The sequence below is a fragment of the Lepidochelys kempii genome, chromosome 2 (assembly GCF_965140285.1).
Source record: "Lepidochelys kempii isolate rLepKem1 chromosome 2, rLepKem1.hap1, whole genome shotgun sequence".
Classification (NCBI taxonomy): Eukaryota; Metazoa; Chordata; order Testudines; family Cheloniidae; genus Lepidochelys; species Lepidochelys kempii.
Window position 1 is genome coordinate 122,020,867 of NC_136381.1, and position 13,587 is coordinate 122,034,453.

General features: G+C 37.4%; 1 protein-coding gene and 1 long non-coding RNA gene across 5 annotated transcripts in view; one reads left to right on the forward strand and one right to left on the reverse strand.

The window, feature by feature from the left end:
- BCL2 (BCL2 apoptosis regulator) overlaps positions 1-9,024 on the forward strand; it is a 127,349-nt gene extending 118,325 nt beyond the window's left edge. For 2 of the 3 annotated variants that reach the window (XM_073332218.2, XM_073332217.2), the window contains exon 3: positions 5,893-9,024. In XM_073332218.2, coding sequence (XP_073188319.1) covers positions 5,893-6,027 — 135 coding nt within the window. In that variant the 3' untranslated portion in view covers positions 6,028-9,024. The remainder of the gene's footprint in view (positions 1-5,892) is intronic. The other variant, XR_012157357.2, reaches the window with a different exon arrangement.
- LOC140907074 (uncharacterized) overlaps positions 5,436-13,587 on the reverse strand; it is a 41,236-nt gene continuing 33,084 nt past the window's right edge. For both annotated transcript variants that reach the window (XR_012157358.1, XR_012157359.1), the window contains exons 3-5: positions 11,300-11,413; positions 6,535-6,584; positions 5,436-6,450 (exon numbers count right to left, since the gene is read on the reverse strand). This is a non-coding gene — a long non-coding RNA (uncharacterized LOC140907074). The remainder of the gene's footprint in view (positions 6,451-6,534; positions 6,585-11,299; positions 11,414-13,587) is intronic.

Genomic DNA, 13,587 nt, shown 5'->3' on the forward strand with positions numbered 1-13,587 from the left:
CACATTACCCTCTAGAACCCCTCCACCCACATGGTGCTAGTTTCTGGGCAGATTCTATTTGGTCTTGTTTTGAGTTGGGCCCCTTTAAGTGTTTCTTACAACTATCATAAGTGAAAGGCACAGTCACACATCAGTTTGATTCACCCCGTAACAAGATTTTACCCAGCTTCTAATGGTAAAAAATGTACTCGTACCAATATAATATTTTACTTAATTTATGTAATGTGAAATTTCAGTTAGCAGTTACATGAAGTTTATTCCCTCCTCACAGCTGGAACAATAGAAAAATGTTGACATTCGCCTAGACTATCATGCTACATGCAATTTAAATGCCTCAAAACTAATTTTATAACCTAGTTTGGCTAGAACAGGAAGATGGGCCTAAAATTGAATTATTCTTTGTGGAATTGAGATGCTTGGTCATACAGATCTCCTTCCCTCAGACCCCCCCCCACACGCGCACTCTGCTCATTTTCCAATAAATATTGCTCCCTAAGAAGAGGTATCACATCATCAGATACCACTGATTGGGTAATGCTGTTGCAATGATATTCCAGCTGGTATCCCAGTGCCAGAAGTATCTCATTTTCCAGGAATGAAAGCAAAACAAGGCAGCCTCCACTGGGTCTGGGGTTTTTGGGGGGAATTGCAGAACCATGCGTAACTTAGTGAGCTGAAAACACTAAGATTCATTGCTTAAACATTTCACATACTGACTTGGTTTAACAAGCATGCAGCCGAGATTGAACACTGTGTAGATTTCTGTGGAAGTTGACTTACCACTACCTTACCAATCATGTGGTTAACCAAACTGAATTAATCACTCTCCCTAACCAAGGTTTATTTACCGGTCTCTCAGAACAGTGGGTGAAATATCCCTTTTCTCATAAGCTCAGCCTCCAGAAGAGAGAACACCACCACTCATGCGATACTTATTATAATACTTACTATAATTATTAATATAGCTCTTTAAGTATTTTCAGCACTTTACAGGGGCTGGCCTGCACAAATCAAAACTGTTTCATAGATCTTGTAGTCTGAGGGCCATATTTTGCAGTCTTTATTCTGGCAATATTTCCATTGACTTTATTCACATTATTCTTAAATGGAAGTGTTGCCAGAATAAGAACCGCATGATTTGCCCCTGAGATTGTGGGGTTGTTAAGGCAGGTATTTGCACTAACAGGTAGTACCGATAAGGAACAGTTTAGCAAGGCCACCATTGTGAGAGATACTTTGTCTAACTGGGTTGAAAAGTGTTAGGCCTCAGGTTAACCTTTTGGGAAAGGTAAGACTCAAATCCAGTCCAGTTCCACTGCTGGAAAATAGATGACTGGAAAATAATGCAGTGCTTTGACGTATTGCACAGTGGGTTGCCCAGATGTGCAAAGTAGGGTATAAAAACCCTGTCATCACAATGATGAACATAATGAACCAAGCCCATTCCTGGATGCTTCCCTGGTGGTGTTCAACACAGATTTTATTACAGTACAATTCTGCTCCTTTGCAGTAAGATTTGAAAAGCACAGCCTGCTGGGCTGCTAACATTTCAGCATTCCAAGCGTAAACCTAGTGGCCTCTGTAAAAGTCAGGCCCTTGAAGCACCAAAACCAGGCACAACGTACTGTAGATCTGAGCTGCTCTTATTTGCATATGTACTCAGTCTGTATTTACATAAAATACCAATGAACTCTTCAGGAAAAACAGCAAGACATTTGTCTGTTTTTTTCATGTTCCAGGAGCATTCTTGTTACTTGCAGGATGACGTTTTAATGAGGTTTTATTTTATAAGACGGCTGATTTAGTCAATTCTCTATCCTTCTCCTAAAGCTAGAGATTTATGAAAATTTAAGCTTTATATATCAAGGCAAGGGAGAAGTGAAGAGTCATTCATCCACTCACTCTCTGCATCAGCAGTTATGTCATTCTCTGTAAAGCTGTGTCATGAAAGTTTCTTCAAAAGCCTAGAATTAGTGTTGGTTGTTTGTTTATTTTGGAGTCACAGAGAGGGCAGCATAAAATAGCTACAAGGCAATTCCCGTTCAGTGAAATGGAAGTCTCATAGGCACTTCATTCAATACAATGTGGCTCAAGAGGATATCCTGTCAACCAATGATAACAAGGGAAATAAAGTCACTTCCTCACCAGCTGTTTGATTCAGGTAGAAAAAGGAAGTCTTTACTTCCTCATGTTTGCTCTGCCCACCACCCCCTTACTAATAAATGCAGCGTGTGGCACTTAAGCTGGTTTTTCCCTTTATATTTTCAATGAAGAAAACTCACATTGTTAATGCATCACTGGGCTCAGCATATGGGAAATATTGAGTTCTACACAGCCTAAAAAAGCTGGCCCCAGCCTGAACTGTACGAGAGAGAGGTAGATTATGTAGCAATGATACTGAGCCTTTATGAATTTGCAGTGATATTACCCTTAAATAATGACGGGGTGGCTAACTGGAGATGACTGGTTATTGGGGGGAGCAGATCCCCTCTCCAACTCCTGTGGGTGGGTGTGGTGGAGCAGAACTGTCATGGGGTGCCCTCACAGGCTGGCCATGTAGAACATCATGGTCAAGACCTCCATGCAGCTTGGGCAGTTTGGTAATGACACTCAGCTCCATAGATCTACCAGCCAGTCCTTTTCGGACTGTAGAAGAGAATGCAGCAGGTACATGAGGATTCCATTCCTCCCTCACCACCCTCTTCCCTTAAAGTTCAACATAATTTAAACAGATTAAAGGAAAAGGGAGGGTTTTGTTGTAATAGGAGTGTAGTAGGGTTCTACAGAAATTACTTTCAAAAACCTATAGTTTCATAGAGAAGGAAATCCTTTCTGTAGGGTTTTTGAACTGTCCTAGAGAATTCTATAGGAGGGGCATAACTTTCTGTGAAGTTCAAAAGAAAACGAAAAACTACAAGAGTTACCATTCTCTCAAAATCTACAAGCTTTTTCAGTAAGCATGGCAGCTCTGCAGAGGCCCATCAAACTGTACACAGGATTCAGGCTCTGAGCCTCCGTGTGGGTGCAAAGCATTTTCACTTAGGGAGAGTATTTCTCAGAGGACTTCAAACGCTTCAGGCAGTTTGTATCAAGTCGTGTGTGGGGGGGGTATTTTTTTTTTTTTTAATACAGGCACTCATTTTAATCAGATAAATTTAGATTACAAAAATCCAATTACAAGTACTAATGTACATAGAAAGAGACCTAACTTATGGAACATTCTGTATACAGTTTAGAGTTCTCTTGGCATTAAAAGCAGTTTTCACTAGGGAGAGGGGGTAGGCCCCCCTCTTCTGTTGTTTTAATACATAAAATGGGCATGTGTTTATTTAAAACAGGTTTGAAACTTAAACAAATAGTGACAGGCTGTTCAAACAGGCTTCGGAAATAAGCCTAATCAGGATGTTTGAGAAGGCAAAAGCGCAATAAAAAGGCACCCATAAAGTAGCTACTTGTAATATATAGTACAGAAACCATAAGGTTGGGTTCATCTTGTTATTATAATAGTCTCAATAACAAAAACTATTTCATGCTTAACGTTTTGTGCTGACATTCCTTTTCTTGAGCCCTAAGTCAAGGCTTTTGCATTGTGTTAATGCATCCCTCTCATCTACTTTCATGCCAGGCACCAAGAGCTCTCTCTCCTGGATTCCTAACAATCGTTTTTGTAATAAATTGGGCTGAGCATCCGCTAAACCTGGGTGGGGGGGCGGGGTTGATACAGGACATGTTTCTACTCCCATTGGTGTAATGGAAGTAGGATCAAGACTGTAGAAAGAGCGTCACTGAAGTTTAACATTAAAAATTTTTCACACGACTTGCATTTTCTCAATCCTTTTTTTGTCTCATAGCCGTAAGGAGGAGGAGTAAAAGGTGTTTTTTGAAAAACAGCACAGCAAATGTGTTTTACAACCCAACATTAACACAACAAAACATTAAGAACGGCATTATTAACCTTGGCAAAGTGTCCTGTGGCACCTTATAGACTAACAGACGTATTGGGGCATAAGCTTTCGTGGACTAACGTGGCTACCCCTCTGATTATTAAACCCCCTTGTGTTTCTGAAGTTAGGTATGCAAATAAAAGTGACCTGATTTTCTCAGAGTTTCCATGGAAGCATAATTGAATATCAGACTTTTATTTAGGTGCCCATGTATGAATTTAAGTACCTACCTTCAGAAACACAAATTTGAAAATATTGGCCTAAAGGAACAAAATGTCAAAAAATGATATGAAGAGATGCATTTTCTGCACACAGTCATTCTATTGGCCAGCCCGCACAGCCCCTAACTCAGGCAATACACCCACTGAAATCAACAGGAGTTTTGCCTCAGTAAGGGGTGCCGGATTTGGCCAGTATCACTTATTATAAAGAGAAATTGTGGAAGTAGATACAATTTCTCCATTTAAGTACATCTCCCTCAGAGCCGAACTTCTATTGAACAGGATTTGAATAGCAAAATGTAAAAAACGTACATGCCCTCTTGTGGCAAAAACTAACCTTTCCATTCTGACCTACAATAGCTAGTAATATCAGATGACAAAAGGACAGCGTAAAGTACTATAATATGTCCATATCTTATGAAAAACACACAGCATGGTTGAAAGGTTTATTGTTATTTCATGTAATTCAGGCTTTTCCCCCCTCTGTTGCTGTAATTCATGAATGAACTCGTGTATTTTAGGAGTTAATTTAGGAGGCTATTCGCCTTGTATAAAATGTAACATTATAGATGGCCGAAGACATTTTACAGAACGTGCAATTGAAAAAAAGGAATGTTTATTTTCTACAACAAATTGAAAGCCTGCCACTAAAACCTATAAAAGCAATGGTAGGAGTTAGCTATATTATATTTTTATATATATATATATATATATTTATATATATATATATATATATATATATACACACACACACACATATACACACACATATACACACACACACACACACTGATATATCTATATCTATCTATCAGTATCTTGGTAGCAGAGCATAGGAATTACAACAGGAAACTGGGAACCACAACTCTATTCCAAACTCTACCACCAATTTAATTTGAGACATTTTGAAAGTCCTTTCACCTCTCTCTTCATTTAACTACCCGCAGGGATAGTAGAAGACTTAATATTTGTAAGGAGCTCTGAGCTCCTTGGAAGAAAGACAATATGTAAGTGCAAAGCATTATTAGTATGATTACTAATCCTTTTAATGGCATAAATCTTATTGCATTAATAATTCACACACAACTTCAGAAAGTTTTCATCTTTTCCCCCAGCGTCTAGACGTTTTTGACACCTTTCATTAAAAAGGTTAGTTTTCTTGTCTGTAAAACAGTTTTCTATGCACGTGAGAGACTACACATATAAAACAAGAAAATGTAAAGCTCAGCATGGTCACAAAATAAAAGCCATTTTTTCATTGAAAAGAAACCTGGCTGCCTAAAGTTAGGTTCCTAGATCCATATTTAGGAAACTACGCAAAAGTAGCCTCATTTTCAGAAGTTCTGAGCACCCACAGATACCAGTAACATCAATAGGAGCTGAAGATGCTCAGATTTATTTTATTATTATTTATTATTATTTGCATTATAGTAGCACGAGGAGCCCATTGTGTTAGGTGCTGTACAAAAAGACGATTCCTGACCTAAAGAACTTAAAATTGTAGTCATAGTTTGTATGCTAAAATGATTCCGGAGTTACCTGCATGTATGAAAGAGCTCACTCTTGTGCTTTTCTTAGTTTCTCTGAATAATTTGTGTTTATCATTATTATATTATTATCATTATTACCATTATTAATGAATTTAATGAATAAATGTCTTTTGTTCCTGTCTGCATATCATATTACTCTGGAATCTCACATTCCTATTTCCCTTCCTCCCAACCCAGGATGCCTTTGTGGAATTGTACGGCAGCAACATGAGACCTTTGTTTGATTTCTCCTGGATCTCTTTGAAGACTATCCTAAGTCTAGCTCTGGTGGGAGCTTGCATCACCCTTGGCGCTTATCTGGGACATAAGTGAAGTCACCCATCTAACCATGGATTACAAAAGTCTTACGAGACAATAAAATAATATGTTTTTTTCTAGTAGCACAATGATATTAGTTTTATGAGCAGAAGTTCCTGGCTAAATATAAATCAGCTATTACTGCCAAAGGGAGGTATCATTTATTTTTTACATTGCAGGAAACAAAGTTATTTATTAAAGATATTTACATTTAACAATTTATATCTGAGTATCACATAATATTGTTATGAATTGTAATGAGTCCCAAATACCTTGAGCTTCTTTTAAAAAAAAAAAATTAATGCAGCTGGATGGATTAAATATACTGACAAAGACCTACCTGCTTTCTCTTGGGGGAGCAGTTACTTGGGCTGCTTCAGGCTGTGTAATTGAATTGATTTTACTTACAATTTCTCACAGATCCAAGGAGATGGGACCCTAAAAAAGTCAGAGGAAGTGAAGTTAGAATTATTTCCAGCTGGCAAGTACTGACATTAGTATACAATTCAATATGGTACATACTTGGTGTCAGAATAGCAACTTCTCGAAGGACAGCCATCTATAGGAGTCTCCTGGAAGGACAACAATTTGAAATACGATTGCATATATTTTATGAAAGTATTTTTAAGCTACCAAATTGTGTCAATACATCATAATCATAACAGTATCGTCTGATACCTTAAAACGATATGTCAATTCAGATACACTTTATGAGCGCATGAAATGAAATCCTTTGAACATGCAAGAAATGACTGTTTCAATGATTTCCTCAGCAGTAAAATGTCTTTTACAGCTACACACACACAAACCATGAGACTTTAAGTGCCTGCCTCTACAGAGCACAGCTGGAGTCCTGACTTGTGTCCCATTTTAGTGGGCTCATATCTGCAACTGATCCTGTTTACTTGCTGAGCTCCTCTAGGGTTTTGAAACCAATTAAGTTTGGCCTCTAAATCCCTGAAAGTTGAAAAAGGTTTAATTTAGTTGGCAAGAAACAGACCTCATCTGAGTTCCAGATTAGCTCGAACTATACTTGTTTATCAAACTGGGCACCAAAATCACATTCATTTTCATAACAAAGAAGTCAGATGACCTGTATTCTTTCCCCCATCTCACACCCACACCCAAAGTATTTCATGCTAATAATTTCTTAAGACTTTCTACAGAAATAAAGAAGATGAAGAAATTGTCCTAATCCTCAAGCTGGACAGAGACTCACTGACATCCAGATTCCTTAGGTGCCTATTGTCATTTCAGGGGAGAATAAGAAGGGGGAAAGGACGGACTGAGTCGGCTTCTCGAACAATAAATGCAGTTTAAATAAGATTAATTCAGAATACTTAATATACAGCTTTATAACAACTGCATAAATCCTGGAACCACATATCTTAGACATGTCAACAACTTTAAAGTGGGCTTTAACAAGCTTTTGGCTTCTGTGAATTCCACCTTAAAAATCTCTATAAGTCAAGTGTTTTTATTTTATTTTTTTTTACAATGAAATTGTCAAAATATGAAATTTATGGCTAAATGTACATCCAGGGACAAGTTAGAAAGCTCTGGATAAAAGGACAGGAATAACATACAAGTACTTTCAGAGTGAAAACAATACAATGAAAAACTGCAGAGTCAACCTTGAGATTTCAATAATCTAACTTTGTGGCATTATATGCAAAATAGCTGCAGTAATTTAGGAATGTGATATGTTCATTGTTAAGGCTGTAATTGATGGGATTTCTTCAAAGCTGCTTTTTTTAGATTTGTGCATCTCAGCATTTTTATTGCTATTTAGTCCGTGGCACCTACATTTTCTATGGGCAAAGATGGAGCGAGCGTTGGATTTTAAATTTGAAATGGGTTTAAAGTTACAGAAACATTTAATGGAACTAATGTTTCTAAAGCAAATGTGATCCATTTGTAAACTCTGCTGAGTAAACACACCTGAAATGTCAAAACTGTATGCATTTGTGCAAGGCACTTACGAAAAATATTTAAAAAGAATAGGGAACCAGGTATTAGGAATTGAATGTGGGCTTGGTTTTTCCACCTAGCAGGTTTAATTTATGGAAAGCCAGGTACAAAGATGAACTAGAATTGGCACTGTACTAACGTTTCAATCCACATTTCACAATCTAGTCTTCATTTTCAGTTTGTGCCCATTAACCCTCATTAGAGATAATGAATGATTTGACCTTGAACTTTTTCAATGTTGAATTGTTTATTGACGGTTTACATGATCAAAAAATATAAAAAGAGTAACTATATACAAATTCCTGTGCTGCTATACTACCAAGATAATTTGGAGAGAGTTTGTTTTGGACTGTCCTCCAGTAGCAAGATTTTTCAAAGCTGCTTTAGAAGTAATATGAAGTAGTCACATTACAGAGATGATTATGTAGATGCTGCCAATTTGTGTTCTGTTGTATCTATTCACTGGGATTCCCAGCTTATTAGTTAATAAGTTAACAAAGTCAAGGCAACTGTTAATGGTTATTTTATTAAACAGATAATGGAGCTTTCCAATTCTGACTGCAGAATTGTACAATATTGTGGCTGCATTAGCTGTAAGGATAGTTGATGATGCATTTATTATTAATCACCATACTAGAAACATTGAATGTATATAAAAGCTTGAACGTGTTTAAAAAATCTCCCCCTCAACCCTCTTGCTTTCGCAATGATTCCTGTCCCTTCCATTTTCTTTGTTACCGTATGAAACAGAACTTTCCCTACAAAATGCAAGGCCTTACAGTCACGCTCCAAAACTACATTTCAGTTAAAAATCACTTCTTCTCTCACCACGATCAGTCCTGGTGGCAATCTATAAAAAGAAGCTAAGAATCTAAATAGTTGCACTTCTAAAGTTACTTGGCTGTGGAGAACTAAGGGACAACATGGGAAGAGGTGTTAAGAAGTGTTGAGAGGAGATATATCATTGAAATATCTCCATGACTGAGGATAAAAGCATCTGAGAAATTTGGCCACCTTTCATCTAGATGAAAAGAAAAAGAATTTTAGGCAGTGAAGATAAACAGAGCAAAAGGTTACAAAAATTCCCCCCAAAGTATTTAAGTAAAGCCTTGTTAATTCTAGCAGCAATCATCTACAAACCAGATCAGATATTTGATTTTATTGTACCACAATTTTTTTTTGTCCTTTAATTCTTTTGGGCTTTGTTTTTCAATAAAATAATAAAGAAAAAGTCTTGTTTTTTTAAACAAAGGAAAACTTCATAAGATCATCTAAGATTTGTTATAGTTCCACAATGTACCGATAAGCCCCTTTGTTTTCAGTTTTAACCAATTTTTACTGAAAATTTCCTGGACTTTACAAAAAGTATTAATCTACTGAATACTTTTCCCCCTTACCCCATCTTTCCATCCACCAAAATAAACCCCGATATTTACCCAGAAAAACTAATAGTTTCTTTGCACTGATTTTCCGGTTGTGTTTATAAACATTGATAAATTCCCAGGGAAAATTAAATAAAATAAAAACTGAAAACAAAGGGCTGTATGTACAGAGTAAATAAGAGTTCTAAAACAAGGGGAAGGAGCCTAAAACTAAGTATTAGACGAGAAACAGAGGATAGTTCTTGGTAGTTCAGACATTGGCTCTGACAATGGAACAACATGTCTGTTGTGGTAATTGAAGCTACAGAGAGAAGTGGGATCGTGAGGGCTGAAAGACGATTAGAGTGGGGTTCGTACACACAGTCTTGTATGATGCAGAAGCTTGGCCACAATGGTCCAAGTAGTAGATTTCAATCATAACCATCTACATGTTTGTGCATCAACCCATAATTACAATTAATATATTTTCTGAGTTTCCTGTTGTGATATGTGAAATCATGGGATGCTTTAATAAAGCACACAGCTAGAGACTGGAATAATTCCTTTAGAAACAGACTTTTGCGTGTGAAGGTCAATATGGGATGATATAAGGTGCAGGTTATGGGCCCAAAACTTCTTGTCCTTGCATACACAAACCTCCCATTCACCTCAGTGGGAGTTCTGCATGGTGATGCGGTTGGCCATGCAGCTGCACTAATTTCATATCAAAACATCTTTTTAAATGTTGATGAAATGTGTGATGAAGTTGCATGTGCAAAGAGCCTGGATTTCTAATTTTTTTTTTAAACAAGATAGCATATGGATTCATTCACATTATTTGTTAATGACTCCTAATACCATGTATGATAAGTTAATTTTTTTTGGATTTTGTGTAAATATCCTCTGAAACCAGAAAAATTCAGTTTTATTTTGCATTCCTATATATCTTTAAAACAAAACTAAGCAATAACAGACAAGGAATCAATTTAATCTAAATTGGTTTTAAAATGTGCTCCTGTGCTAAAAGTTAATGCAGATTCATCCTGGAGTGAAATCTTTACAACCAAGTTATAGAGCATTAAGAATGCCCATCACACACAAAAAATCATGTATATTTTTATTATTTAAATAGCATTGTTTTTCTTTTGAATATTTGACTTTTAAATATCACCAGCATCATTGTATATAAGCAGATATTGTTTATGCATTATCTTGGATGATGTATGTAAGGTAAAGTAGTTTGCCAGTTTATTATTGTTTAACATGATTACATTGTTCTTTGTGTTGAAACTGTTACATGTTGCCATTAAACTTTCTATGTCTGTCTAGTTAATATTGTGAAGAAATAATAAAGTACACTGTGAGTTACTTGTTATAAATTTAAATGGTTAGTAACATTTTACTTTTCCCTCTATTGGCAAACATCTTACGATGTGATCCTGTAAATGCTAGAGTTTAGAGTTTACTACTTAATAGTTCTGTTGACACACTGGGCTGCATATAAAACCATCATCCTGCAATGAGCTCTGTGGAAGCAGTGCCAACTCACCTGATTTTAATTGCAAATCTCTTAACATTTGTTTTTTTTCCTAAAGCCCTAGATACCAGAGTCATGTGAATTGGATTTTTGGCCTTCATGGTTGCAGAGAGAAGCCTGAAAGGTTCAAAGCCAGACGGCAAATAAACAGAACTTCAAATGTGTGTTTTTAAAAATCTTGTGATTTTTTCAAGCCAATGTCCTGACTTTTTGGGGATCCAACTTCTGATTTTTAAACACCTGAGATTGACAGTACTGAGGTGGACTCCTGCACCCACTCCAAGCACCTTGTTAAGTCAGGTGTCTGCCTAGACAGAGATTATTGCAGAATTGCGGTCTAAGTGCTTCCAGGACTGGACCCTAGATAAGATTATTCAAAGGGTATGGCCTGGTGATCTGAGCTTTAATTTTATCATACCTAGACCTTTTGGAATTATGGGCTTGGGTCCCAGCAAGCAAGTCAGTTCAGGTTTCATCCTTCCAAAGTAGATAAATCAAGTACCACGCAGCTTGGGAATCTTCCAGAGGAGACCTAGAAAACAGCCATGTCAAAATGGGACCATACAAGCTAAGATCCAGTGTTGTCAACAGCAGAATCCTGCTTTTGGGCATATTAACATGACAAGACTTGCTCCTAGAAAAAGAATGAAATATAAGAATTTTCCATAAGTATGATAAAAAGTGTGTTGGCAGCTCATAAACAATGGCATTTAACTTCCATTCAAACACTTTACATTTTTTACCCAAATTCTCTCTTTTCTGGAGCCCAAACCTGAGTCACTGCAGCTAAGGTACCCTGGTGATAGGCACAATATCGAGAACCAGAACTGAACAGAATTTGTCAAAAGAGAAGGATGTTTGGTCAAGGTCATATTTTAGAGAGTCTGGATTGTCAGAATTTTCCTGCAAGGGCCCCAAACATCAAGCTATAACATCCAGTGTTTGATGGGCCAACACATTATGAAATATAGGAGGCAGATGCACCTCACATTTTGGAAACCCTAGGCCATGACTGCATTTTGGCTCTATCATTTATCTAGTTGTCTGCTGTAACTAACTGATTATTTATACTAGAGTAAAAAGTTGCTCAGCAAAGACATTGAGAAATTATAATAGCAAGATTAACCAACACTAAGAATAAGAAAGATTATGTTTCTGTTATTCTTACAGGTTTGCTGCCATTATCATCAGCGCCCATGAATATTGAGATATTTTACATCTTAAGGGCTTAGTTTAATTGGCCCTAAAAAGGGTAGGAAGGGAGTTAGGGAGGCGCCTCTTTTTTAGAATGACATCTGAAGTGTGGAGAGGTGATCGTGTAAGTTTCTCCACAAGCAAGGCAAAATATATGTAAACAATCCCAGTGCATGCCCATTCCACAGACTCTCCTTTCCCTTTTGTCACTGGGTGCAAGCGCTGGTTCTTTTCTGAATGGTTGAGAGATGAGCATCTGTAATGGCACTAGTGACCTGGGCAGAAGTGCAGTAAGATGATGAGGAGAACAAGATGAAGGGGAAGTAAGTTTGGCTTGAGTCAGAATGTGTTTCAGACCTGACAACCAAAATGTGCACTAGATTCCGTGGTGAGAGTCCCCTCAGAAAAACCTTGACTAGACAGAAAATAACAAGCTACATTTACAAAAAGAGATCTCTAATTTTGCCTCCCCTAAATTTTCCCATGAATGCACATGAAGGAGCAGCTCCCTTACACCCAGCTCCTCAACAAAGTTTGTAATGATCCTAGAGTATTGCAAACCCATTGACTCACTGGATTTTCTCCTTCCATCCATTTTTCCAAAGTGCTTTTTAACCTTGTCAGTACCCACAGTTATGATCCTTAAGGCTAAATCCCTGTATTGTCCTTTAAACTTGTGCCTTCATAAATCAATAGACTAACAATCATACTGGGTGAAATTTACCCCTGCTCAGAGAAGCAAAACAAGGGTTATGTACCACTGTGTCTCATTTAAGCCCTAAATGGTACATCTACATCCTGAGGGTAGCTATGCCAACATAACCCCCAGAGTAGAAACAGCTAGGTCACTGGAAGGCTGTTTCTGTGGACCTAGCTACCATCATTTTCAGGGAGACAGAGTTCCTACAGTAAAGGAAAAACCCTTTCTGTTGCTATAATCTGCATCTATGCTACAGGGTTATAATGGTATAGTCACAGCACTTCAGCTGTGCGACTATTATGCCGGTAGAGGAGCTATGTATTGGCCTTCTTCACAGGAGTGAATTCCACCTTTACATGCTAGCAAGAATTTCTTCTAGAAAGGTGTTACCTAGCCTTACTGGTAGGGTGATCAGACCTCCCGATATTTGGGGCTTTGTCTGATACAGGCAACTATTACCTCCCTCTCCCAATTTTTCACACTTGGTATCTTGTCACCCTACTTACTGATAAGACAAGTGAAAGAAGTTCGTTTAGCAAGCTGGGTAGACAACAAAGATCAAATTAACTCTTTGAACATCTGATCATCGTTGTCAATGAGCTGATTGATACACCTGAGTGGAAGAAGTCGATAGTAAAAGCAGATATAAAATGGCCCTCTTAAAAAAGGAAGAGTGTGTGCGTGTGTGTGTCCTCCCTCCCTGCTAATCAAATTAAAAAGCTACATAGTTCCCACTGCAGTAATAATGCAAAACAATCCATAAAAAAAAAAACCCACAAAAATGTAAACACTGACCATTACCTGAACAATTA